The sequence below is a fragment of the Curcuma longa genome, chromosome 7 (genome assembly GCF_044706935.1).
Source record: "Curcuma longa cultivar G26 ecotype Majalengka, Jawa Barat chromosome 7, ITB_CL_G26_1.1, whole genome shotgun sequence".
NCBI classification, from domain to species: domain Eukaryota; kingdom Viridiplantae; phylum Streptophyta; class Magnoliopsida; order Zingiberales; family Zingiberaceae; genus Curcuma; species Curcuma longa.
Window position 1 is genome coordinate 5,762,409 of NC_133867.1, and position 25,913 is coordinate 5,788,321.

Consider the following 25,913-nt stretch of genomic DNA (forward strand, 5'->3'; position numbering starts at 1 on the left):
TAAAACTAACACAACATATGTATATAATATTTAATTAACTAGTGATACTGAAACAACGTATCAGGAGTCATCTCGCTTTTTAAATTTATTTGATAATCGAAATGTGGGATCAGAACCGTTCACTCATTAGTTAAATTATATATATATATTTTAATATCAATATTAATAATATTGTATTATAACAACTATAATTAATAACTATTACAATATTTATCCCTAGGACAATGGTGCAACTAGGACATCCGGATTGTGATTACATAACTACTACAAGAATTTTCTTTCAAATGGAGAACGCAATCAAAGGATGCTGGGCAAATTTTTTTACAATGTGAATATTTCATTTCTTATCAACATCACATTATACTAATTATGAATTATAAATGCTACTACATACGTCATCTTATAACATTACCAAAAATAAAAATATTTTAAATAAAAATAGACAGGCAGGATGGGTGATATTTTTAATAATAAATAAAAAAAAGTCTTTTGATAATTATAATAAAAATGGATTTCTTTTTATTTTTACTCTAATTTTTCTTTATATTTTAAATATCAAGAATATGGGATAAAAAATATTTGATTAATTATACCAAAAATAAAAAATTAATAGCTCAGTTGGGCAGAACTTGTGGCACTAGACGACAAAGCCGGAGGGTTTTATCCCTCACTCTAGCGAATATTTAAATTTTTTATATATAAAAATAGGCTAAAATCAGACAAATGGAGTAATTAAGGCAAGAGTATGCAAATATTAATTTAGATAAAAGAATAAGAGATTTAACTTTATGTAGGACATGATAATAAAATAACACTTTGCCATTAATTTGATTTATCAACTGAATTGAACCGTTAAAATCATATAAATGACACTTTGTTAGAAATTAATTTTTAATTAATATACATTTCACCATCATAATAAACCGACCAAATTGATAATTCCGATTCATTTTAAAATTGACTCAAAAAAAGATTAAACTTAGGAATTGATAATTCCTAGTATTGTAAATAGGTGCAGTCCCCATATAGTTGCCCATATTGTTTTCCAAAACTAATTACTCTATTATCATTCAGAGGTTCTGTAAAATGATATGTGTAATATGGACATGATCTTTAGTAAAAAAAATTGTTCATATTGACTAAAATGATATGGAAGTTTCCCACCGGCCACCAGGTAAATCGGGAAGCGGACATGATCTTTAGTAGTATGAATGTTGTGAGGTTATTCTGCTTTGAAATGGAATGCTGCCAACTTTAAGATGTTATCGACAAAATGGCTAGCTAACCAAATTGGAATTTAGACCAGGTGAGCAACCTTTTTGCCTCAAAGTTCCAGCCGCCGCCGCCTCCTGTAATGGAATTAGGAAAAGTTTCAGCCAATTTGAAGCCACAGATCGATGAAATTTTTAGCAAATAAGCAGAGCTGTGAGCATGATAAGCGAAACTTTGAATTAGGAGTTAGAAAACAATCCATGAATGCATTATAGCAAAAACAACAGACAAGGAACACTGAGCTCACAACCACAGCTTTGAAAGTGTTGGAAAAATCCAGAAGAAAAAAGCAGACAAAAAAAAAACAGATGGAGGATTCAAGACTGGAAATTTTTAAGATAAAAGCCAAAAAAGTAGCTCAAATAGAAGAGGGCTTTTAATATTAACAGATTACACACTCCACATGAAATAAGAAAAGATAGCTATTCCTGTACCATGTTTCATTTCAAGCATCAGTGTTTTGTATCAACAGCTAGTACAAAGTAAAAATAAGTACCTTGTCTTTCGTCCAATGCAGTCCTCATCCATCCCATCCCTAATTTCAGACCATTCATCAAGGTCACCGAAGCACACGTTGCATGCTTGTAAGTCATGGTCCTGTAAATCAAACTTGACATTCTTAAAGTGCTCCACCAGAAAAAAAAACCAACAAAAGGTCAAAGCTCAGCATGTAATATGCTCATCTGAAATCACTTTTCTGAAAGCATTATTGCTTTGTGCATTTCCGAAAGCCTATTACTATCTACTATCTTTCAGTGTTTCTAAACTATCATACTCACCTTGAAAGCTTTCTCCACCTTAATCTTGTTGTTGATGTCCTTCTTATGTAGCTTGCTAATCCCATCCAGACACTCGGCCCAGTCGATTCTCTCTTCGATCAGATGTAGCAAACTACTGGATGTACAGAACCTGCAGAATGCCTACTTGATGCAAGTGAATGAAGCAGGAATAAAAAAAGGTAGGTCAAAGGTTGACCTATAGCTTCTGTCTCAAAGGCAGGCTTCAGAAGAGGATAAAACCAACTTAAGGACACCTAAAACAGGGAAGTTAACCCAGAAATTTCATACTAGTGAAAAAGTTAAGGTTAACATCTCCTGTTCTGCAGAAACATTCAAGAAAACTATACCAGTTATTTTGATAATGCTGGTTAACTAAGCATGTATAACACTTGAAATATTTATACATCAAAATATAGATACTGGTTAATTGATAATGCTTTCGTGATATACTTTAAAGAAAGGAGAACAATACCAGTTATTTGATACTTCAATTGTGTTGTCTAGATGTTCAGCTGTAAGGTCCCTACCAGCTGCAAACTGCACCTATAGTAAAAATAATAATAAAGAAGAAGAAAAGGAAGAAGAAGAAAGAACAAGGAAGGCGTTTAACATGATATTATTTGAAAAATGGAAATATAGATAGATAAGAAAGCCCATCTTACAACCTTGAAACACCGGTGCAATTGATCGAGTTTTCCTCTAACAATTCCCTTCAAGAACAACAAAACTAGTATAAGCATATGGCTCAATGTTAACATCTGATGTCAGTAAGCAGTCATGGTGATCTAAAAAATACGTAGTATATGAATATGTGAAGTTTCAGAGTCGCATTAAGCAGAAGTGAATATAAACAATAAACTTTTGGCTAGATTCAATAAGCCTAAATCTGCATTACTTAAAAATATTTTGTAAAATTTTACTGTATGTATGCACTCCTTGATGAGGAACTCCTCAAGTTCCCTAACATTTGAAACATCCAGTTCCTCCATGAGTTGATCATAAGGAAGTTCCTGATAATCAACCAAGGTTAAATATATAAAAGAACAGCACACACAAGAAATTACAGATAAGATGACATCAAATAGCCCAAAAGGCAGAATCAACAAATAACAATTCAATTCATCAGATCTCACAATTATCCACTCCAAATCAACAAGTTGTCTGGCAAAATTTTCATAAAGTAGGATATAACAAAGAAATTATACAAGTGTACTTTCCATTACCATACAACTATGTAATACACAAGGCAATTTGAGATAGAATATTATTAAATAACAATTCTTATAGAGCAAACTTTGGCCGAAACATCAAATAAGTCCAAAAATATTAACGAGAAGAGACAAATCCAAATTATATAAGTTCTTTATTCAGAACAGGTAAAACTAAGTATAAATCCCAGTCATGAAGAGTCATCCCTAGCTTAAGGCCTTGTTTCTTGGAGGGACAGCAAATTTAGAAAGAAAAAAAAAACAAACATATTGGCACGTCAAAGTATGGAGGGATGCAAAAGAAATTGATCTGAGTTGTTTCTTGAAGGAATTTATACGGAGTGGATGAACAATTTTTATACTCAACTTTTAATTTGTTTTCTATCCAGTTTTGAGTTGATGACTGCACAAATTCATCCTTTCAAATATCCATCTTTCTCTTTCAAGGAAACAATAGAAAAGTATCCATTCATCGGCTTATCCCTTGCTCACAATTCACACATCAACTTATCAATTGAATGAAACAGACCCAAATATGCATCAGTATATGTTATGTCTTGTTTGCAAATTTCATAAGGAGAGGAATATCAGTTAAGGGAGCACAGTTATTTGATAAAAAATACACTCCAGGGCGACCCACTGAGATATCAATCATATAACAAGGCAGACTTTGACATTCACTCAAACAATCAATAATTCATCATTGCTCACTCAAAATACTATTTATAACTAAGGCAGAGTTCCCTATCAGAGCAAGCAAAAGGAGAAGAAGGTTACATTTACTTGCGTCGAATATGTCTGCATGCAGTCACTTACTGCTTCAGTCATTAATGACTCCCGAGATCAAAAGAGTTTATTTCTTGACTCTACTTAATATGATCGATTAAATTTAATCATGATAAAAAATTGATCAAATCAAAAGGAAACAATACAACCATCACAATGTGAAGAAGCAATACATAAATGACAATACAACCATCACAATGTGAAAATTTTGATCCCAAAACCAGCTTTTAAGGTTTTAAAACAAGTATAATAAGTGCATACAATTGTAGTGAAAAGTACAAAAATACTAAACGGTAAATGGCATACTCATACCTTTTCATTTTCAATGAGTGCTAATACAGTAAGCTGCTTCAGCTTACGAACTTGATCAGGCAATAGAACTGGAAGGCTACGAGCATTACCTAAAATGAGAGTAGATATTGCCAACTTAGAAAGGAATTGAAAGAGAATTATGCAAAAATAATTTGTATGATCACCATCGGCATTTCTTATTGCTTGAAACGAATGAAAACTAGCAGAATATTATTCAAGAACCTATCAAACTTCAGAAAGGCAGCATTGTGTACTGTAAAAGATATCAAGTGTTACATAACATTGCTAAAGAACCAACAAACTAAACACAAGTGCCAATTATGGATCTCACTTGGATAAGAATGTGACAAGAAGCATGATTGGTATAAGTTGGTTCACAGCTGAAAAAGATTCTAATTTTTTTTAATATGATAAAAGAGAACTTTATTATGTTGTCAGTTATAGCGAGAAAAGAAATTAATGTGCAAATCATCAAAGCCATACATGTTGGCTAAGATTGTATACATTTTAACAATGTTATCATTGAAAAGTTAAGCAGCACGGAACTAATATGTCCAAGGCACTTCACCTGCATTCAACAGCATGCTATCAGATATACACAAATAGAATGATTTAACTTTTCACTCTCTCTCCCCCCAAAAAAGAAGAAGAAGAAGAAAGAAATCAGATTCATGAATCTTAAACATTTTGGAGCATATCAACAATGCCCATCAAATGCGCACTCATCTACCGAAAATAACTAAGTCGCTGAGAAGAATTTCAGAAATCATAAGCTACATCAAATTTGGGAAAAAAAGAACCGCTTACGTTGGTAATTTTTCCATGTGCCGCAGGCAAACAAGAGAAGCACATCCAGATACGACGAATACTGCGATTCCAGAAGCTGAAGTAGGGAATAGAAGCAGCATGAAGGTTGAGATTAGCGAACATGAAAGGAACAGAGAAGGCGGCGGCCGGCGAGGGAACCTTGGAGAGGTTGGGGATGGCGAGGATCTCGGCGAAGGCGAAAAGAGAGGGATGGGAGGTAGCCTCGAGGACAAGATTGGCGACGGATTGAGCTGAGCGGAGCCCCGCCGCTTGCCTCACGAAGCGATCGATGATCGCCGACTGCTTCCGTTCGATGTCCATCGCCGCCTTCCCCAGCAAGCGCGCGAGGGCGATGGAACGAGTGGCGGGTTTATTAGGGATTTTATTGGACAATTTTCTTCAAAATATAAGGGCAATTTTTTGAATCAGGCCCTATAATATTAGAAATTACTCTGTATGCACAACATAACCGAGCAGGCCCCAAATATTATGAAAAATACAAACTGACCTTCAAAGACCATCTTTTTTAAAAAAGACCTAAACCTCCACGGCTTTTAACAGTTCTACACGATCGACTTCATGACCATTTATAATGAAATAAATCAAAAAATTACAATTAACCACTACTAAGAAGAATATTACTTCAGCTTCATCGAGATTCGACTCTTGCCTACTTCAACAAATCTATCCTGCAGTAACCAACTCTTTTGTAAAAAAGGAGGAATCCGCCACCTTAGCGACCCCCACATGGTCAGCCCCATAACAAATCTATCCCGCACGACCACTTTTCTGCAAAGAAGTAAATCAAGAAACTACAATTGGTCAATCCTACAGGGTATCATTACCTACGACCATCTATGAGGAAGTAAATCGAGAAACTGCAATTGATCACGACGCAAGAGGGTATTGCCTGACTTCACCAGGATTCAAACCCTTCACCTCTTCTGCAACTCTACTGTGTCGTAACCAACTCAGCTATGCCTCAGAGGCCGCAATAATCAACTCAACTATGTCTTAGAAGTAAAACCTCTCCAGCTTGATACAATGATAATAGGCAGAAAACATTAGCTTGATGTGATGGTAATACATTTCTAGACAACCAAAGTTCAATTCTCACACAGAATACGATTGAACTATTGGTGATTATAAAATCATCACGTCAAAAACCACCACGCTTTCTGAATTTATTTGATCAGCATAATCGTCAAATAAAGATGGAGAGAAAGAAGAAAGCTTTCAGAAGCTGGAAACTAGCAATCTGTCCATCTTCTCTTGACCTCAGACTTGTACCTCACCTCTTTGAGCTTCCCATCAGTCCCATAATCTCTCTCCATAACAAGGTTGATGCCTTCTTGTGAGTACCAGCCACCACCAATAGTGAGGATGCCATCTTTGTTTACATCGACGTAGGCAGTGACACCGCCGGGGAGCCACAGAACAGTGGCATCTTGCATGTCCAGTACCTCTTCTTCGCCGAAGGAGACGGAGTTCTCCGGCAGCCGCCGCGTCTTCAATGTCTCAGTGCAGAGGTTGACGAAGGGCAGCCCGGCTTCTGGGTCGGCTCCTGGTTCTTCGGTGAAAATCGGTGTGGCACTCACCTCGAATACCTTCCAGGAACCAGTCAGGTCTGAAGGTTCTGTTCTTTTTCGCTGGGAGAACAGTTCGGAGTTGAACTGAAAGTCGCTGAAGCAGGTAGCAGATGGAGGTTACTAAGAATTCTTACTTATCAATGATCAAACAGTTGAATGTTGTCTCGTCTGAGACGACAATTTCATCAATGCAGCTACTGAGCTACGACAAACTTCAATAAGGTTTGGAGGTTTCAGAACATTGTTTCTGATTGATAATTTTGAAGCATATTGAGTATAGCTGCATGATTTCGAAGTTGGGCAACATTATGGACTATGTTTCAACTATTCTACACTATAACATAGCTAACAAACTTTGAGACAACATAAAAAAGAAACACACTCCAGTTTCAGACAAAATATCAATTCATAACCTGAAGTAGAGACTTACTTTTCAACGTTGAGATTCGCCGGGCTGACCCACTCTTCCTCGTACACAGAAATCCTCATTATTTGTATGTTGGATCCACCCTCGTTAAACTCGATGGTGTGCACAATGCGCAGTCTCTTGTGGCATCCTTTTACTAGACACTGAACAACAAAGTTTGCAGAATAAGTAACTTGATCCTTTAACTAGATCATTGAAGAAAAAAAAGACAATTGAATGTGCAAGTGATTGATGTTAAAGTAACCACAAAGAGGTTGAATTGGAAGTCCATTTGTATGAGGGGATAGTTATTTCCATTGTTTGGAATGTATTAAAGACAAAAATGTTATTTGTTCCATCATTTATACCCATGTATCTGACATCAGTCAAGATCATAGACATAACCAGTGTAAATTAACTGAACGGGTGTCGATAAAGATCAATCACTGCAGATTAACAAACTTGAGTTTAGCTTGATTGAATGACACTAACCAAAAAGCTTAAGCTAATGGAACAAAGCATAATCTATAATTCTATATTTTCGTAATCTTAACAATAACTTCTGTGTGTAGGGAACAGATTTGCAGAATCAAGCCTAAGTTTAAAAGCATTGTTTGCCTCAACAACTGGTGCATTTTTCTTTCGGTCAAATTGAATTGAGGTCTTGCAGATTGAATTGAGTGACTGCTTATTACAAAAGCTTAAGCTATTCAGGAATGGTTCGATCTATAATTACATAATTATGATTAGGTTTTCCTTGTTTTGGATTATAGACTGCTGAACCCAAACAGGATACCTAAATCCTATTTTTTCATTGCACAATTTGAGCCGAATCCTCCAAGACTCTAGTCAAATGATTAGGGCTCAATTTCCTGTATACTCAACAATGGTACTCTCACAAAACATTTGAAGCAGCTGCTAATAGAAAATCAACACCCAAATGCTCAATATCATTGTTGATTGATAGATGGCAAAGTAAGGCTAGAAATCCCAATCCTCATTCTTGTTATATTCAGTTTCTCCTCATTGAATCCTCTTAGTTACACCTTAGCTCTGTGGGGGATGTACAAAAGACATGGTGTTAGTGGAGGCTTTACTCTTAATTCATCATCAATTTGAGAACATACAAACCTTCACAAGCTCACCCTGGCCAAGAAGCAATGTTCTTTACATTAGGCAACTTAGTAAACAACAACAAAACCATCTTTATATTGAAGGTTCCATGTTATGATGATGCCTCTTTTAGACCAAAACTTCTGGTTACATCATTCCTGTTTCCTCAGCAATAGGTTTGTGGTCCAGATAATTCAGGAAGCACAGCTCGTTCATGTTGGCTCATTTGAAATTATATTTATTCTTTGAATCAAGTGCAATAATAAAGTGCGACAAATAATTAGTTCAATCAAAATTTAAAAATCCATTCTGTGTCGGTGGCCACAAGTGAAATTTTTTATCCTCGCACTATGGCACATGACAGCACACAAAACCGCAAAACCTTTCCTTGTTCCTCAGCAGTTCCGGAACAATCAATTTTCTCCGCGAGCGGTGAATCCCTCGTGAGCAGTGAATCATTCGCGAGTGATGAAGGTGAATGCAATGAGGTAGGGTTTCGGTCACCGATGAAAATGGGATAACTCAATTGATGAAGGTTAGTGGCAGTAAATCCTTCCCAAACGTGATTTGTCTGCAAGTTCTTGTTCCTCCAAGAGCTCCAAAGGCTATGGTTTCAAAGGTAAATGGCTTCCCTCTCTTCTCCCCTCTCCTCTTCCTGATCTTCTCCTCCTCTTCCTTGATGCCTTTGGCTCCACATCTCGGCACACTCCGATGCATTACAAAACTCTCATTCTGCTCAGGACCAAAAGTCTGACTTGCAACGATATTTCAAACCTTGAGTTTAACAAATAATTAAATAACCACTGCACTACAAGGACCAGTGGAAGACTAAGCACCTAAAATGCATGATTTGTCTATATGCCATATAACATTCTTCCGGTATTGTAACAGTATGTTTCAAAGAATTGACCAGCAGCAGGAAAAACATAACTATCTTGCACTATCCTATCAGATATACATCGAAAAGTGGACACTATTGTGTTCGATGCATATAGCATAAGACAGTAAAAAAGAAAAGACAAAGCACAAAATATACATGTAATGAAGTTCAGGAATAAAGGCTCAAGGAGATGCCATCTTACTTGTTCAAACATAAAAGTTGGAGAAAGAAAGTATTTGGAATCATCATAATCACCAACTGGTATATCAATTGGGCCTTTAGAATACGAACCATCCTGCCAAGTGCTAAATGAATGAGTTAGTAGATTTGAAATATGAATTCTCAATGCCATCAGCAGTAAAAAGAAACAAGAAGGCATTTTGGATGATCAAGTGTTGATATCAACTAAGGGACAGGTGCTTATGTGCTGAACTGGATATCTGATATACCCTTTTTTAAATATGAGGTGGGTTGAATATAAAGGAAGCTGATATACTGAAATACTATACCTGGATGCTGACTGAATTTATGGACTTGAAATCTTTTCAATTTTACTTTCGTACAGTTGTTATACTATATACATTCTATATATATATATATATATGAGTAGTCATTTTGTAATAGGTAACGGATGGTAAGATGCGAGTTTGGGCTTACTTTACATATGTTTTTAAGGGGGGCTTTACTTGCAACAAATTTGGGTTTAGATTTATAGTTGAAAAAGGAAGGCATTTTGAAAACTACATAAAACAGGGGCATGAGTCCTTCAAACCCCATGCACTGCATCGTAGTTTTATAATATCATTGAAAAATGTATAATTGGTTTCATGTGAAACTCAACAATAAGTTTTTCAATTTGAACAATTAAACAATCTGTAGCAACAAATAACAAAAATAAAAACAACAAAGAGTAGAACCATAAGTAATAAGTTGACTAATATATTATGATTTTTAAAAAAAATTGGGTTGAAAAGATATTAGCAATTGGGTGCCACAGAAGACTGATTCTAGAATATATAACTAAATGCTTATCAGCAATGTTTTATTGACACTAATCTTTCGCCAACACTGAGTGATACAGGAGCAACCATATGAAGATACCAAAGGAATACAAGTTCTAACCCATTACTGGATCAGTATCACACCAATGTTTAAACATTCTGCTATTTTGGTCAACCACCAATATCCTAATCGACTTATTAGTCTGCTTATTCCGTTACTCTATCCAAAAACTAAAACCTCAATTACCCCATGCTCAGACTCAGAACAAGGCAAATAGAGAATTTGTTCTTTGTGTTGCAGAATGCACACAAAATTTAGACTGACACTCAGAACATGTTTGTATTCTAGATATTGGTGCTGCTACTTTTATTTGTGGTAATTTAGGAGGGTAAAGAAATCTATGAAGTCCTGTTATAATCCATAATGATATTACTGGTTTGCTTAAACTGTAGCCTATAAGTCAAGTCACATTTGATGAATAATAAATGTTCTTTGCTAGCTGACCATTCACGAATTCTCAACAATGTTTAGCATATTATACTTAACACCAAAACTTACCTAGATGAGAAAAGAGATACCAAAATTCAGCAGCTCAATTCTCACTGGGATGTAACCAAGTAAATACATTCGATAGCAAACATTCAAATCTCTGAAATTGTTCACCCTAACATATCACATGTTAAAATTTACTAATTCAGATCATAGAACTAGAAATATATGGAGCAACTCACTTAGCACAAATTTTAAGTTACTCGTGCCTCCAGCAAAGAACCAGGAGAGAATTTACAGCAATTATTGATGGAGATAAAGTACATGTAAAATAGTAAATCCAGCATTATTGATTTCTCAACTTGGCCTATTAACGTCATGAATATTTCGAGGTTATGGACCACAATTACAGAAAAAGTTGTGTAATATATTTAATCAAGTAGATGGCCTTCAGATAATGTCTCTATCTGTTTCATATGTTAAAAATTGGAGTAACTAACCTCAAAGAAAACAAGACCAGGCTCCATACCCATTACATCTTCCTCCAAAACTTCTCCATTTGACAAGTCAAAGGAGTCATAACTAGGCAAATCAAACATTTTATCAGAGACATTGAAAGTTTCTTTCTCATAGGAGTCATCTTTAGCTTCAGTTTGATCCCCTGCTCCATGCTTTCTTGTCTCTCCAAAAGGATTTAAAACTGCCCAATTTGTTCTCCTCCTAATTTGAGAAGGAAGATCACCTTCAGATACCTTCTCAATTATTGAACGTGTGTAGCAATCATAACAATTTTCATTTTTCTTTCCAATTCCAATTGGCTCCATTTCAGCTGTAATTGGAGAAAATACTGCTCCAACACCCTTCCATATACCACTAACACTACTAGCAAAAGTATCCCATGCTGGTTTGATAACAGGTTCCTAGTCATAATCATACATTGATTAGATTGTAATCCTTCATGAAAACACACAATAGCCCTAATATGAAGATAGATAATTCTAATTACATTTTTAAGCATAAGATCAGAAGAAAGAGATCAGTAATATCACCAAAGTAATATTTCAAAAGGAAATTATTAACAAAATAGAACCTAGCATGAGTTGACAACTCAAAGGGAAATATAAGAACAAATTTATCAAATTCCATCCAGGTTTTGAGCTGTATCCTTGCCGAGTAAAAGAGCTAAAAAATTATCACAAATTTCAACTGAAAATTTTAAATTTTGTTCATAAAGCTTTATCTTTGATGCATAATTTGGAAATTCTGCACATACCAAATTTAAATTGTGGAATTTTAAAGTGTTCTTGATCCTTCGTTGGAAACTCCCTTTACAAAATAATGCTGATGGCAGATCAATGTAGTCCCTTTTGCCTAATTAGGCCCAACCAATAAGAAATTTTGATGGAAATATCAGGTACTATTGAAATCCCATATTATTGAGAGGTCATGATACAGATAGTGTAACAAAAATTATAAAAACAACAATTATTGAAATATATGCTGATGTTAGTTGTAGATCAATACAACCATTTTTGCCTAGTTATCATCAACAAAATATTATTATGGAAACACCAGGTAATACTGAAATATTATACTGTTGGGAGGTCATGAACCTATACTGTAAAGAATATTATTGCTTTGGTGCTTTCTACAATTCAAAATTTCAAGAAATCAGGTGGAGAACCAGAAAAAAAAAAGTATATATCCTTTAATTTCCCAAGGTAAGAATAAAGAATGAAAAGGTGAGATTGGTACAGACACTGGAGGATTCTGCAGTCTCCCAAGTTTATGTCACTATCTCTCTAACATTCTCCATTGCGGAAAAAAGAGAGAAATGTTAAAGTTTGTTAGCAAAAGGAACAAAAAAAACTAATCAGAACTACATTTTTAATGAAATTCTGAAACGAAAGAGCCATAATTTATTTCCCCTTACCTGGGTCTGAAGAACCGTCTCGACCTCCATGAGCATAGAACCGGACACCATAACCTTATCGCTGGACCTCCTCCTCCCAGATGATCTCACCTGCCTCCCCCGCCGCTTCCGATACTTACGCGTCTTCTTCTCCTCGGAAGCCCTGGCGGCGGCGGCGATATCGTTGTCGATGCTCCACACGTTTTCCTTCTTCTTACCCCCGAACAGTTCTCCCCTCCCGCTCCTCGATCTCCGGGCATCGCAGTAGACCTCGAGGGGGATGGAGGGCTCCCTGGCGTCGTCCGGGAGGCGCAGCAGGAGGGGGTTCCGGCACCGGCGGCTGATGCGAGGCTCCGGGAAAAGCAACCGGTGGAGGGAGAGGTTGCCGCAGGCATCGAGGAAGAGCGAGTGCATGGCCCGAAGAGAACGAAGGCAGAGGTGGAGGACGGTGGCGCAGTGATGGCGGATAAGTGAGCACTGGCCGGTTAACTATATGCTAAAGAGAATGCGTAAATGATATTTTCCGAAATACATGGGGAAAATGATAATTTTCATAAACTTTTTTCAAAACGGTCCCTGATATTTTGTTATTGTTCAAATACCACCAATATTCCATAATTTAATTTATAAGGTCGTCCATCACAAAAGGACTTCGATACTTAGAATGAACAGAGCAGTAGAATGGATCCACCTTTAGGCAAACAATTGCTTGGGATGGCTAGTTGACGACGCGCTTGTTCAATGAGAGAATCCTTCTCTTCCTCAGCCTTTCGGCAATGGCGAAGGCCAACTCGAGGGACTGTGATGCATTGAGCCTGGGATCACAGTGTGTGTGGTACCGAGAGTTCAAGTCATCGAAAGTAATCGCCTTTGATCCACCGATGCACTCTGTGACGTCCTGCCCTGTCATCTCCAAATGCACCCCGCCCGGGTGGCTCCCTTCTTGGTCGTGAACATCGAAGAAAGCCCGGAGCTCAGACTGCCAGCAAAAGGATCATATGCTCAGATAGATACATTGTGCACAATTGAAAAGCAATGTTCGTTCGTGTAGAAACTTACTCTGATTGCGTCGAATGAACGAGTCTTCAAACCACATGGAGCTTTCATTGTATTACCGTGCATCGGATCACTCACCCAGGTAACTATTAGATCGGCTTTCCTTACAGCTCTAATCAGATGGGGAAACTTGACACGCATGTTCTCAGCTCCCATTCTTGTGATGATGGTTAGCTTTCCAGGCTTGTTGTGAGGGTTCAAGATCTCACAAAATTTTACAAGCTCAGATGGATCCATTTTATCACTCACCTACATAACCAAATCATAGTTAGTAAAAAATATGTTTTCATCTTATTTGTAGCAAAAAAAAAAAGAAGGTCATAGATACTTGCTAATATCTAAGACACTAATAAGATTATATCTGCTTAATTTGAAATTAGAAAATGAAAGAATCGATAATAAACAAGTTAGTTTACTATGCAGTTGGTTTTTCCTAGCTCAATTTGCTTCATATTGCAAGATCAGTTATAATAAAGATAATAATGATGCTTGAGACTTAACACCACAAAAGGCCTGGATAGTAATGGATATAGTTGAAAGAAGGTAATTAGTTTCTTTATGATTTATGAAGTGCTACTGTCTAGAATTGGACAACCTACTTCCATTTAGTTAACAGATCTACTTGTGCATTCAAGAACACCAGCACATTAGTCGTTCCCCTATAAGATTACCATTTGAAAGAATCATCGTCAGCTTGAAAAATGAAGCAATAGATACATTCAAAAACACCAGCACATTAGTTGTCCCCTATAAGATTACCATTTGAAAAAATCATCTTCAGCTTGATAAATGAAACAATAGATACTCTATGCATTCAAAAACAAAATTTTCGACTATAAGAAAATGGTTATACCTTTATGCCCAGAGGATTGGCCAGCCCACGGAGGAATTCGACATGTGCCCCACCTAACTGACGAGTCCTTTCTCCGACCCAAAGCATATGAGCCGAACAATCGTAGTATTGACCGGATGTCGAATCCTCCCTTGTTAATGCTTGCTCATATGGTAAGTGAAGGCACTCATGGGATGTCCAAAAGTCGGTCGTGGTCATGATCGGATGGTCAGCAGTCAGTCCGGCAGCAACCATAAATCCAATGGCATCGTCAACTCTCTGAGCAAGCTCCTTGTATCTGCTCAAATAAAACCATCAGGAAGGAACTCAATTTCACAATAAATCAAAATGCTATAAAACATTAAAATATTTCATAATCAAAGACTTTTAGCCTCAATTGTTAACCTTCCAATCAAAACAGGTAGTATCATATTTATGTTTTTATATAACCGAATATATTATTATGCTTGAAAACAATTGAATCAACTAATAGCAGATAGAAAAGGTCAACAACCTGTCTCCTTGTTCACTGTGTTGAGCAAAGTCAAGATTCCACTGAGTAACTCTTTGGATTGACGCATAACCACCATAAGCAAATGCTCTTAGAAGATTTAGTGTCGCCGCTGATTGGCTATAAGCTTGCCTTATAGCTTTCATTAGTAGGGGTGAGTAAAAATTTGATTAAACCGAATAAACTGATCGAACCGACCAAATTAAAAAATTTCATTCGGTTATTTCATAATTTCGATTATTTTTTCTAAAAAAATCGATTAATTCGGTTCGATTTTGGTTTTAAAATTTCTTATTCGGTTAAACCGAATAAATCAAATTAATTAAACTAAAAAAATAATTTATAATTTTTAAGTAAATAAATTTATAAATCCCTAATTAATTAGTAAATTTTTCATAATATTTAAAAATTTTGGTTAATTCGATCGAAAACTGAATTAACCGATAAAATATTGATTCGGTTTGTTTGATTTTTTATTGAAAAATTAGATCAGTTCGAAAAAAATCGATTTATTCGATTTTCGATTAATTCGGTTTGATTTTAATTAAATATTCAACCCTACTCATTAGATGGGGAAACTTGACACGCATATTCTCAGATCCTATTCTTGTGATAATGGTTAGCTTTCTAAACTTGTTGTGAGGGTTCAAAATCTCACAGTAAAAATTTGGTTAAACCGAATAAACCGATCGAACCGACCGAATTAAAAAATTTCGTTCGGTTATTTCAGAAGTTCGATTATTTTTTCTAAAAAAATCGGTTAATTCGGTTCGATTTTAGTTTTAAAATTTCTTATTCGGTTAAACCGAATAAATCAAATTAATTAAACTAAAAAAATAATTTATAATTTTTAAGTAAATAAATTTATAAATCCCTAATTAATTAGTAAAATTTTCATAATATTTAAAAATTTTGATTAATTCGATCGAAAACTGAATTAACCGATAAAATATTAATTCGGTTTATTTAATTTTTTATTGAAAAATTAGATCAGTTCGAAAAAAATCGATTTATTCGATTTTCGATTAATTCAGTTTGATTTTAATTGAATATTCAACCCTACTCATTAGATGGGGAAACTTGACACGCATATTCTCAGATCCTATTCTTGTGATAATGGTTAGCTTTCCAGAATTATTGTGAGGGTTCAAAATCTCACAAACTTTTACAAGCTCAAATAAATCCATTTTATTACTCACCTACATAACCAAATTCTTAAGATGTTCGGGATAAACAATGAAATAATATCATAGTTGACATCTTATTGAAGCAGTAAAAATTATGTTTTCATCTTATTTGTAAAAAAGAAAGAATGTGATACTTGCTAATATATGAGACACTAAGAAAATTATATGCTTAATTTGAAATTAGAAAATGACCAAACAAGTTAGTTTACTATGCAGTCCGTTTTTCGTAGCTCAATTTGCTTCATGTTGCAAGATTAGCTATAATAAAGATAATAATGATGTTTGAGACTTAACACCACAAAAGGCCAGAATAGTAATAGATATAATTGAAAGAAGGTAATTAATTTTTTTTATGATTTATGAAGTGCTACTATCTAGAATTGGGTTTGTAGTGGTAGAATAGATCCACCTCCTTGAAGACTAGCAAAAATGATCGATATATTTTGATCTACTCAATATATCTACTCATCGCTAAGAACATACTGAGCTAGTTGTTCTATAGGTAGTTTAGGCAACAATTACTTAGGATGGCTAATTGATGCCCCGCTTGTTCCACGAGAGAGTCCTTCTCTTTCTCAGTCTTTCAGCAATGGCGAAGGCCAACTCTAGGGATTGTGATGCATTGAGCCTGGGATCACAGTGTGTGTGGTACCGAGAGTTCAAGTCATCGAAAGTAACTGCCTTTGATCCACCGATGCACTCTGTGACATTCTGCCCTGTCATCTCCAAATGCACCCCGCCTGGGTGGCTCCCTTCTTGCTCGTGAACATCGAAGAAAGCCCTGAGCTCAGACTGCTAGCAAAAGGATCATATGCTCAGATATATTGTGCTAAATTGAAAGAAATGTTCATTTGTGTTAATCATGTAGAAACTTACTCTGATTGCGTCGAATGAACGAGTCTTCAAACCACATGGAGCTTTTATTGTATTACCATGCATCGGATCACTCACCCAGGTAACTATTAGGTCGGCTTGCCTTACAGCTCTGATTAGATGGGGAAACTTGACACGCATGTTCTCAGCTCCCATTCTTGTGATGATGGTCAGCTTTCCAGACTTGTTGTGAGGGTTCAAAATCTTACAGAGTTTTACAAGCTCAGATGGATCCATTTTATCACTCACCTACATAACCAAATTCTTAAGATGTCGGGGGTAAAAGATGAAATAATATCACAGTTGACATCTTATCGAAGTAGCAAAAAATACATTTTCATCTGATTTATAGAAAAGAAAAGAATGTCATAGATACTTGCTAATATCTGAGACACTAATAAGATTATATCTGCTTAATTTGAAATTAGAAAATGAAAGAATCAATACCATACCAAACAAGATAGTTTACTATGCAATTGGTTTTTCCTAGCTCAATTTGCTTCATATTGCAAGATCAGCTATAATAAAGATAATAATGATGCTTAAGACTTAACACCACAAAAGGCCTGGATAGTAATTGATATAGTTGAAAGAAGCTAATTAGTTCCTTTATGATTTATGAAGTGTTACTATCTAGAATTGGGCAACCTACTTCCATTTAATTAGCAGATCTACACATTAATTATTCCCCTATAAGATTACCATTTAAAATGAAATAAACGTCAGCTTGAAAAATGAAGCAATAGATACATTCAAGAACACCAGCACATTAGTTGTTCCCTATAAGATTTACCATTTGAAAGAATCATCTTCAGCTTGAAAAATAAAGCAATAGATACTCTATGCATTCAGAAACAAAATTTTTGACTATAAGAAAATGGTTATACCTTTATGCCCAGAGGATTGGCCAGCCCACGGAGGAATTCGACATGTGCCCCATCTAACTGACGAGTCCTTTCTCCGACCCAAAGCATGTGAGCCGAACAATCATAGTATTGACCGGATGTCGAATCCTCCCTTGTTAATGCTTGCTCATATGGTAAGTGAAGGCACTCATGGGATGTCCAGAACTCAGTCGTGGTCATGATCGGATGGTCAGCAGTCAGTCCAGCAGCAACCATAAATCCAATGGCATCGTCAACTCTCTGAGCAAGCTCCTTGTATCTGCTCAAATAAAACCATCAGGAAGGAACTCAATTTCACAATAAATCAAAATGCTATAAAAACATTAAAACATTTCATAATCCAAGACTTTAAGTCTCAATTATTAACCTTCCAATCAAAACAGACAGTATCATATTCATGCTTTTGTATAACAGAATAGAGAAGGTCGAAAACCTGTCATCTTGTTCAGTGTGCTGAACAAAGTCAAGATTCCACCGAGTAACTCTCTGGATTGAAGCATAACCACCATGAGCAAATGCTCTTAGAAGATTTAGTGTCCCTGCTGATTGGCTATAAGCTTGAAGCAACCTTTTGGGATCAGGTGTTCGAGCTGTTTCATTAAAACAATCACTATTTATGTTGTCACCCTGATAACTTGGAAGTTTGACGCCGTCTTTCGTTTCAAATGGTTCAGATCTGGGCTTCGCAAATTGACCAGCCATACGGCCAACCTGTTGCAGATGGAAATAAATCATAAATCATCTATCAAATACAAGAGATAACGGAAAGTTGTTTGAAAATATCGTAATGGAAGGAACATGGGAGTTTGTCGCTAGGTATTTGACCAAGTAAGATCGTCCAGTTCCTATAGAACCTATCACTAAAATACCCAAAGAAGGGGATAGGGCTAAACGGAGCGAGAAGGGTTTTCCATGAGATGGGAAATGAAAACTATTAGCCCCACACGGGGTTGTCATGAATTGAACTATAATCAAATTGCATTGGGTCGGTTACCAATATCAGTAATTGGAGATTATACAATTCAAATAGTTATGAATTCAACTCAAATAAAAATCAATAAAATCCTTGATTCAAGAACGATTACCAATTACTAAATTTTTTTTTGATACAAAGGATCAAAGCTTTTTTTGTCAATAACTACAAATATAATAATGATAATCAAGTGTATGAACTGGAATCAGACCTCTAATTCACTTATTGATTCAAAGCTTTGATTGTGCAAAAAAGAGAAAGAAACAGAAGAAATTGAATGCGATTGAAAGCCTAAAAGTTTGGAGTCGAAGAAAAATCTGACCTTGATGATAGGCATCTGGCCGCCGAACGTCAAAACCACCGCCATCTGGAGCAGAACGCGGAAGGTATCCCTTATGTTATTGGCGTTGAACTCCTTGAAGCTCTCGGCACAGTCACCTCCCTGAAGCAAGAACGCCTTCCCAACGGCAGCGTCCGCGAGTTTGTCCTCCAGTTTCCTCGCCTCCCCGGCGAACACCAACGGAGGGTACTTCGCCAGGCTTCCGAGCACCGACTCCAGCTCCTCCTGGTTCGGGTACGTCGGAATCTGGAGCGCCGGTTTGGATCTCCAGCTATCCGCCGCCCAACTCGAGGAAGCATACACTATCGGGCTCCTGGAGAAGCCGACGACCCACGAGGATGAGGATCGGCGTTTCTTGGCGGAAGCGGCGGCGGTGCCCGCTGTGGGGAGGAAGGAGGGCGCGTAGGCGAGAGCCGTCATCGCTGGAGCGAGGCGAGTAAGGGCTACGAATTCGAGTGCGGCGGCGATTGCTTCCGAAGATATTCACGCGGACTGAACTGAGATGTGGTCACCGTTGGTGAGGCGGTGACCGAAAGAGGAGGAGGACGATAAAGGACAGGAGTATTAAGCGGGACAGAATGATAGTAAATTCATCTACCGTCCCCACATAATAAATATATAATGTGAGCAATCATTTAATTTAATTTGGAATTATTTTAAATATAATATATTTGGAATTATATACCTGATAAGATTGCATTTAATATAATATAATATATATTTGGAATTATTTTAAATGCCATTTATATGAGATTATCTTCTATATTAATTGAATTCGGCATAAAATTGTGGTGAGATGATTAGGTTTGTTGTAGACCGATTAGGGGTGTAATCGAACCGAGCCGAGCTAAATAGTAAGAGACTTGAGTTCAAGTTTGGTTTGTTTTTTTGTAAGTTTGAGTTTGGCTCGAGTTCGATTCGAGCTTTAATTCTTAAACTCGAGATCGGCTCGTAATGAAATTAAATAGTTCATGAACGGTTCGAGCACGATTTAAAAATAGTTCGTTTAACTTTAGTTCGCGAACGGCTCAAGTTCGATTCGAAAATAGCTCATTTAAAAGTTAAACAAACTTAGTTCAAGCTATATATATATATATATATATATATTCGCGCGTCTCTTAACAAACATGTTCGTGAGCTTTTAAACGAACATGTTCGTGAGTTCACAAACCAAATATTGTTAAGCTCGAGCTCGGCTCGATAATATTTTTCGAGTTCAAAATCAGACTCGAGCTCGGCTCGTTAACTTAATCAAACGAACTCAAACGAATTTTTTTTTTGAACCGAGACTCGAATAGCGCGTGAACAACTTGGTTTGTTACACCCCTAAGAGCGACTCCAAATCCTATTTTACATTCCTTAATTGCAAGATCAAAACCATCGAACCACCCTTCGGATCGCAGGTCAATCCGTCACGAACCCTAATTGACCACCGCTCGCGGTCGCTCCAGATCTCAACTGGAATCTGAAGAGCAGGGCCAATGACAAAACCTCAATGGCTAAGTTTACCAAACAGCCCCTCGGTAGGCAGTTCGAGACTACATCACTATCGCCCATAAGCTATCGAAGTGGATGGGCATTTAAGTCATTTCATTACGGTTTCGTTCGGCGTCGTCCGAGAGGCGCAGCAGGAGGGGGTTCCGGCACCGGCACCGGCGGCTGATGCGAGGCCCCGGGAAAAGCAACCGGTGGAGGGATAGGTTGCCGCAGGCATCGAGGAAGAGCGAGTGCATGGCTCGAAGAGAACGAAGGCAGAGGTGGAGGACGGTGGCGCAGTGATGGCGGATAGCGGAGGGATTTTGCCGGGGAGTTACAAAGTGAGCACTGGCCGGCCCAACATTTGGGCCCGGTTAATAATATGTGAAAAAAGAGAATGGGGTAAATGATACTCTAACTCTAGGGGAAGTAGGAAAAAAAATGACCGGGGAGGCCGGTTCTATTCATTCCTGCCCCTTATTATCGCTTAGCTCTACTTCTCATAAAGTCAATCCCCTGTTTTTTTTTTTTCATGGCTTTGAATTGATTGTAATGCTTTTCTTTTTTTTTTTAAAGTGAATTATAAAATAGCGTAGTATATAGGTCCTTTTTTCCTTTTTAGGAAAAACTGTCTGTGGAAGCTTTCGTTCCCTTTGATGTATGTGGAAGGGCTCATTGGATTCTTTTATACTGTCGTACCATTGGGTCATGGCTGAACAGCCTCATTCATGAAAAACGAAACAAAGGAATTTGAAACTAATTTAGCATAGCACGAGTTGTCTTCTTTGCATGACAGGAGCGGAGACATCAGGAAAGTAAGGACTCTTCTAAGATACAGGGAATTACCCATAGCTAACTCTGAAAGGTTCGCAAGAAACTTGTTTAATACGGGAAAGTCACTCTAAAAGCACTGGTTCGCGTAGAACACAAGGAAATAGTCAAGCTCAACAAACAATCAAGTTTTTCCGAAATACATGGGGAAAATGATAATTTTCAAAAACTTTTTTTCGAAATGGTCTCTGATATTTTGCTATTGTTGAAATAGCACCAAAATTCCAAAATTTATCAGTCCATTGAAACTAGCAAAAGGTTGTTTCATAGGCAGTTTAGGCGCTTGGGATGGCTAGTTGATGAAGCGTTTGTTCCACCACGAGAGAGCCCTTCTCTTCTTCAGCCTTTCGGCAAATGACGAAGGCCAACTCTAGGCACTGTGATGCATTGAGCCTGGGATCACAGTGCATATGGTATTCAGAGTTCAAATCATCGAAAATAACTGCCTTTGATCCATCGTTACACTTATGACATTCTGCCCTATCATCTCCAAATGCACCCGCCTGAGTAGCTCCCTTCTTGCTCGTGAACATCGAAGAAAGCCCTGAGCTCAAACTGCCAACAAAAGGATCATACGCTCAGATATATTGTGCAAAATTGAAAGCAATGTTCACTCGTATTCATCACGTAGAAACTTACTTTAATTGCGTCGAATGAAAGAGTCTTCAAATCACATGGAGATTTCATTGTGTTACCATGCATCGGATCACTCATCCAGGTAATTATTAGTTCAGTTTGCCTTACAGCTCTGATCAGATGGAGAAACTTGACACGCATGTTCTCAGCTCTCATTCTTATGATGATGGCTAGCTTTCCAAACTTATTGTAAGAGTTCAAAATCTCACAAAGTTTTACAAGCTCAGATGGATCTATTTTATCACTCACCTACGTAACCAAATTCTTAAGATGTCCGAGGTAAAAGATGAAATAATATCATAATTGACATCTTATCAAAGCAGCAAAAAATATGTTTTCATCTGATTTATAGGTGAGTGATGAAATAGATTCATCTGAGCTTGTAAAACTTTGTGAGATTTTGAACCCTCACAACAAACTTGGAAAGCTAGCCATCATCACAAGAATGGGAGCTGAGAACATGCGTGTCAAGTTTCACTATCTAATCAGAGCTATAAGACAAATTGAACTAATAATTACCTGGATGAGTAATCCGATGCATGGTGACACAATGAAATCTCCATGTGATTTGAACTAATAGTGTCCCTGCTGATTGGCTGTAAGCTTGGAGCAACATTTTATCAGGTGCTTGAGCTTTCGTTCCAAATGGTTGCTTTGCAAATTGAACAGCCATACGGCCAATCTGTTGCAGATGGAAATAAACTTAAAATACAAGCGAACAATAAGATGTAGCACAAATTAGATAACAAGAAAGAAACGAAAGAAATTGAATGCCATTGAAAACCTAAAAGATTGAAATTAGAAGCAAAAAACCTTGATGATAGGCATCCGGCTGCCGAACGCCAAAATCACCGCCATCTGTAGCAGAACGCGGAAGGCATCCCTTACGTTGATGGCGTTGATCTCCTTGAAGCTCTCGGCACAGTCACCTCCCTGAAGCAAAAACGCCTTCCCAACGGCAGCGTCCGCGAGTTTGTCCTCCAGTTTCCTCGCCTCCCCGAAGAACACCAACGGAGGGTACGTCGCCAGGCTTCCGAGCACCGACTCCAGCTCCTCCTGGTTCGGGTACGTCGGAATCTGGAGCGCCGGTTTGGATCTCCAGCTATCCGGCGCCCAACTCGAGGAAGCACACACTATCGGACTACTGGAGAAGCCGACGATCCAGGAGGATGAGGACCGGCGTTTCTTGGCAGAAGCCGCGGCGCCCGCTGTGGGGAGGAAGGAGGACGCGTAGGCGAACGCGGTCATCGCTGGAGCGAGGCGGGTAAGGCTGCGTTTGGTTTAAGAAATACAAAAATACAGAGACAGAAATACAGAAATACAGAAATACAGAGACAGTAGAGACAGGGACGCATTTACAATGGTCTCTGTATTGTGTTTGATTTTGGTAATACAGAGACAGTGGCTGAGGCGCGCAGGGCTCTGTTTTTGGTTGGATTCCGGTCGGATTTCCGCCACAATTCGGTCGAAATCCGGCACCGACCGGAGCGCCGGCGAACTGCGTGTCCAACGCGCCCGGCCCGACGGCCGGCGGTGACGGGACGGCGGCGTGACGGTGCCGGAAGCGGAGATAAGTAGAAATTCTGTCTCCGTCTCCATGTCAGTGTCCCCAGTTTGATAGTGGATAGAAATTCTGTCTGAGACGGAGACAAAAATCCTATTTCTGTCTCTGTCTCTCAAAATCAAACGGGGGCGGAGACAGAAATCCTATTTCTGTCTCTGTATTTGTGTCCCTGTCTCTGAAACCAAACGCAGCCTAAGGGCTACGAAGGCTATTGCTTTGTAAGGGCTACGAAGGCTATATATAGGTGCGCGTAGGGGTGAGCAACAATTCGGTTAAATCGAATAAACCGACCGAACCGACCGAATTAAAAAATTCGGTTCGGTTATTTCGGAAATTCGGTTATTTTTTCTATAAAAATCGATTAATTCGGTTCGGTTTCGGTTTTAAAGTTTCTTATTCGGTTAAACCGAATAAACCGAATAAACCGAATAAACCGAATTATTCAAATTTTAAAAAATAATTTATAAATCCCTAATTAATTAATAAAATTTTTTATAATATTTAAAAAATTCGGTTAATTCGGTTAAAAACCGAATTAACCGATAAAATATCGGTTCGGTTTATTCGATTTTTATTGGAAAATTCGGTCGGTTCGGTTGGTTTGAAAAAATCGGTTTATTTGGTTTTCGGTTTATTCGGTTCGGTTCAATTCGGTTTTAACCGAATGCTCAGTCCTGGGTGCGCGGCGGTGACAGAAATAGGAGGAGGATGAGAAGTAACAAAAAAATATTAAGGGGGGCGGGGACTGAGATGCGAGGATGAAAAAGGCGGTGACAGGAGGAGGAGTAACAGAAGTACTAAGTGGGGCCGGGGACCGATGCGAGGACGAGAGAGGCGGTGACAGAAATAGGAGGAGAAGGATGAGAAGTTACTAAGTGGGGCCGGGGACTGAGATGCGAGGATGAGAAGTAACACAAATATTAAGTGGGGCAGGAATGGTGGTAAGCTCATTAACCGTCCGTACCTAATACATATATAATGTTTGCAATCATATCCTTATCTTTAACCAGAGACTTCATTTAATCTTTAACCAAATAGATCACTGTAAAGATTAATCGGTCCGGAAGAGATGCTAACTAAAAATATAATAAAAAATTTAACACTCCCGCAAAATGAGATGGCTAATGGAGCACTATAGCGTACTCACGATGCTCGAACCATATGTATTGCTAGATCGTTACATAAGATACATCTTCACTTTTTGAATTTAACTGAATCATCCACCCTAGACTTAATCAAGCATAAGCCGAGACACCCGCCGTCAAAAAGTATATTAAAAATTTAGCAAGTTCCGATTCAATAGGTGTGAAACCGACGAGTTGAACTGCCAGTTCAAAATTTTAACTCCAGTCGACTGAATACGACTCATCAATCAACTGAATTTAACTCCAATCAACTGATGAGAAAAGTCAATCGACTGAATTTTTTCTGAAAAAATCAATGTGATTTCAACAATTTTAATAGTTTTTTTTTTTATTAAACTAATTCAATCGATTGAGATGGTAAATTCTAAAAAAATTTATTTTTAAATAAATAAATTTTAAATTTTTTAATAAAATAATCTATAACCATCACGAAAAAAATCGATAAATTCGATCGAAAATCGAATTAACCGATGAAAATTTTAGTTCGATTTGTTTGATTTTTATTGGAAAATTCGGTCGGTTCGAACCATGGTTAAATCCAAAGACTTAATCAAGCATAAGATTAGACACCGGACAAAAAATATATCAAAAATTTAGCAATAGATTAATGTCATCTGTCACACAGTTTAGATAACGTCTCAGTTGATCCTTAGCTTGAGCAAAACTCGATTGTTCAAATAAAAGTTAAGGGCATAATCCTCGGAGTATATTGGAAGGTTAAATACACATTTAAAATGAAAAGATGAAAAAATCAAATTAATTTTGGGAATCAACAAAGACCATAAATAATCATCTTTTTTATAATTAAGAAGTGATTTCGAATGATTTAGTTGGCAAGGATAAATATTTAAAATTTTAACTTCGTAAACATTTTTCTACACAAATTTTTTAACTTTGTAAGCACCCTTCCAGTTCCCAAGTTCAATTTAGATCATCAAGCAACCAGCAACAGTTGATAACAAGAATACTCACCGCAGAGACAATGCCACCACATATCGGCCATGGCTAGCTTCTTCCCCCAAGCGGCAA

At 37.4% G+C, this 25,913-nt stretch overlaps 4 protein-coding genes and 1 pseudogene across 6 annotated transcripts; all 5 read right to left on the reverse strand.

Moving 5' to 3' along the window:
* Window positions 1-1,154: 1,154 nt before the first annotated feature.
* On the reverse strand, window positions 1,155-5,496 carry LOC141831534 (COP9 signalosome complex subunit 7-like). 3 transcript variants are annotated; one of them, XM_074718911.1, is made up of 9 exons: window positions 5,324-5,496; window positions 5,165-5,240; window positions 4,358-4,446; window positions 2,972-3,061; window positions 2,717-2,761; window positions 2,524-2,594; window positions 2,052-2,181; window positions 1,769-1,869; window positions 1,155-1,349 (listed from the first exon to the last, which is right to left on the reverse strand). In XM_074718911.1, exons 1-9 carry the CDS (start codon window positions 5,483-5,485, stop codon window positions 1,325-1,327), a joined length of 789 nt encoding a protein of 262 aa, XP_074575012.1. In that variant the 5' UTR covers window positions 5,486-5,496; the 3' UTR covers window positions 1,155-1,324. The 3 variants fall into 3 exon arrangements, with proteins under 3 accessions (XP_074575012.1, XP_074575013.1, XP_074575010.1); XM_074718912.1 differs by lacking the exon at window positions 1,155-1,349 and having other exon boundaries at window positions 1,636-1,869; window positions 2,524-2,588; XM_074718909.1 differs by lacking the exon at window positions 1,155-1,349 and having other exon boundaries at window positions 1,636-1,869.
* A 705-nt stretch (window positions 5,497-6,201) lies between these two features.
* LOC141831533 (uncharacterized) lies at window positions 6,202-13,002 on the reverse strand. The gene is made up of 5 exons (XM_074718908.1): window positions 12,577-13,002; window positions 11,144-11,563; window positions 9,355-9,447; window positions 7,184-7,323; window positions 6,202-6,847 (listed from the first exon to the last, which is right to left on the reverse strand). Exons 1-5 carry the CDS (start codon window positions 12,967-12,969, stop codon window positions 6,415-6,417), a joined length of 1,479 nt encoding a protein of 492 aa, XP_074575009.1. The 5' UTR covers window positions 12,970-13,002; the 3' UTR covers window positions 6,202-6,414.
* A 271-nt stretch (window positions 13,003-13,273) lies between these two features.
* On the reverse strand, window positions 13,274-15,100 carry LOC141832509 (phospho-2-dehydro-3-deoxyheptonate aldolase 1, chloroplastic-like). Its single transcript, XM_074720012.1, has 4 exons — window positions 14,958-15,100; window positions 14,465-14,741; window positions 13,615-13,860; window positions 13,274-13,534 (listed from the first exon to the last, which is right to left on the reverse strand). The coding sequence occupies exons 1-4, from the start codon at window positions 15,098-15,100 to the stop codon at window positions 13,274-13,276; spliced, it is 927 nt and encodes a 308-aa protein (XP_074576113.1).
* A 1,364-nt stretch (window positions 15,101-16,464) lies between these two features.
* Window positions 16,465-19,751, reverse strand: LOC141831969 (phospho-2-dehydro-3-deoxyheptonate aldolase 1, chloroplastic-like). Its single transcript, XM_074719419.1, has 5 exons — window positions 19,215-19,751; window positions 18,353-18,630; window positions 17,902-18,178; window positions 17,018-17,263; window positions 16,465-16,933 (listed from the first exon to the last, which is right to left on the reverse strand). The coding sequence occupies exons 1-5, from the start codon at window positions 19,650-19,652 to the stop codon at window positions 16,673-16,675; spliced, it is 1,500 nt and encodes a 499-aa protein (XP_074575520.1). The 5' UTR covers window positions 19,653-19,751; the 3' UTR covers window positions 16,465-16,672.
* Window positions 19,752-21,663: 1,912 nt separating this feature from the next.
* LOC141832510 (phospho-2-dehydro-3-deoxyheptonate aldolase 1, chloroplastic-like) lies at window positions 21,664-23,423 on the reverse strand (annotated as a pseudogene).
* Window positions 23,424-25,913: the final 2,490 nt, after the last annotated feature.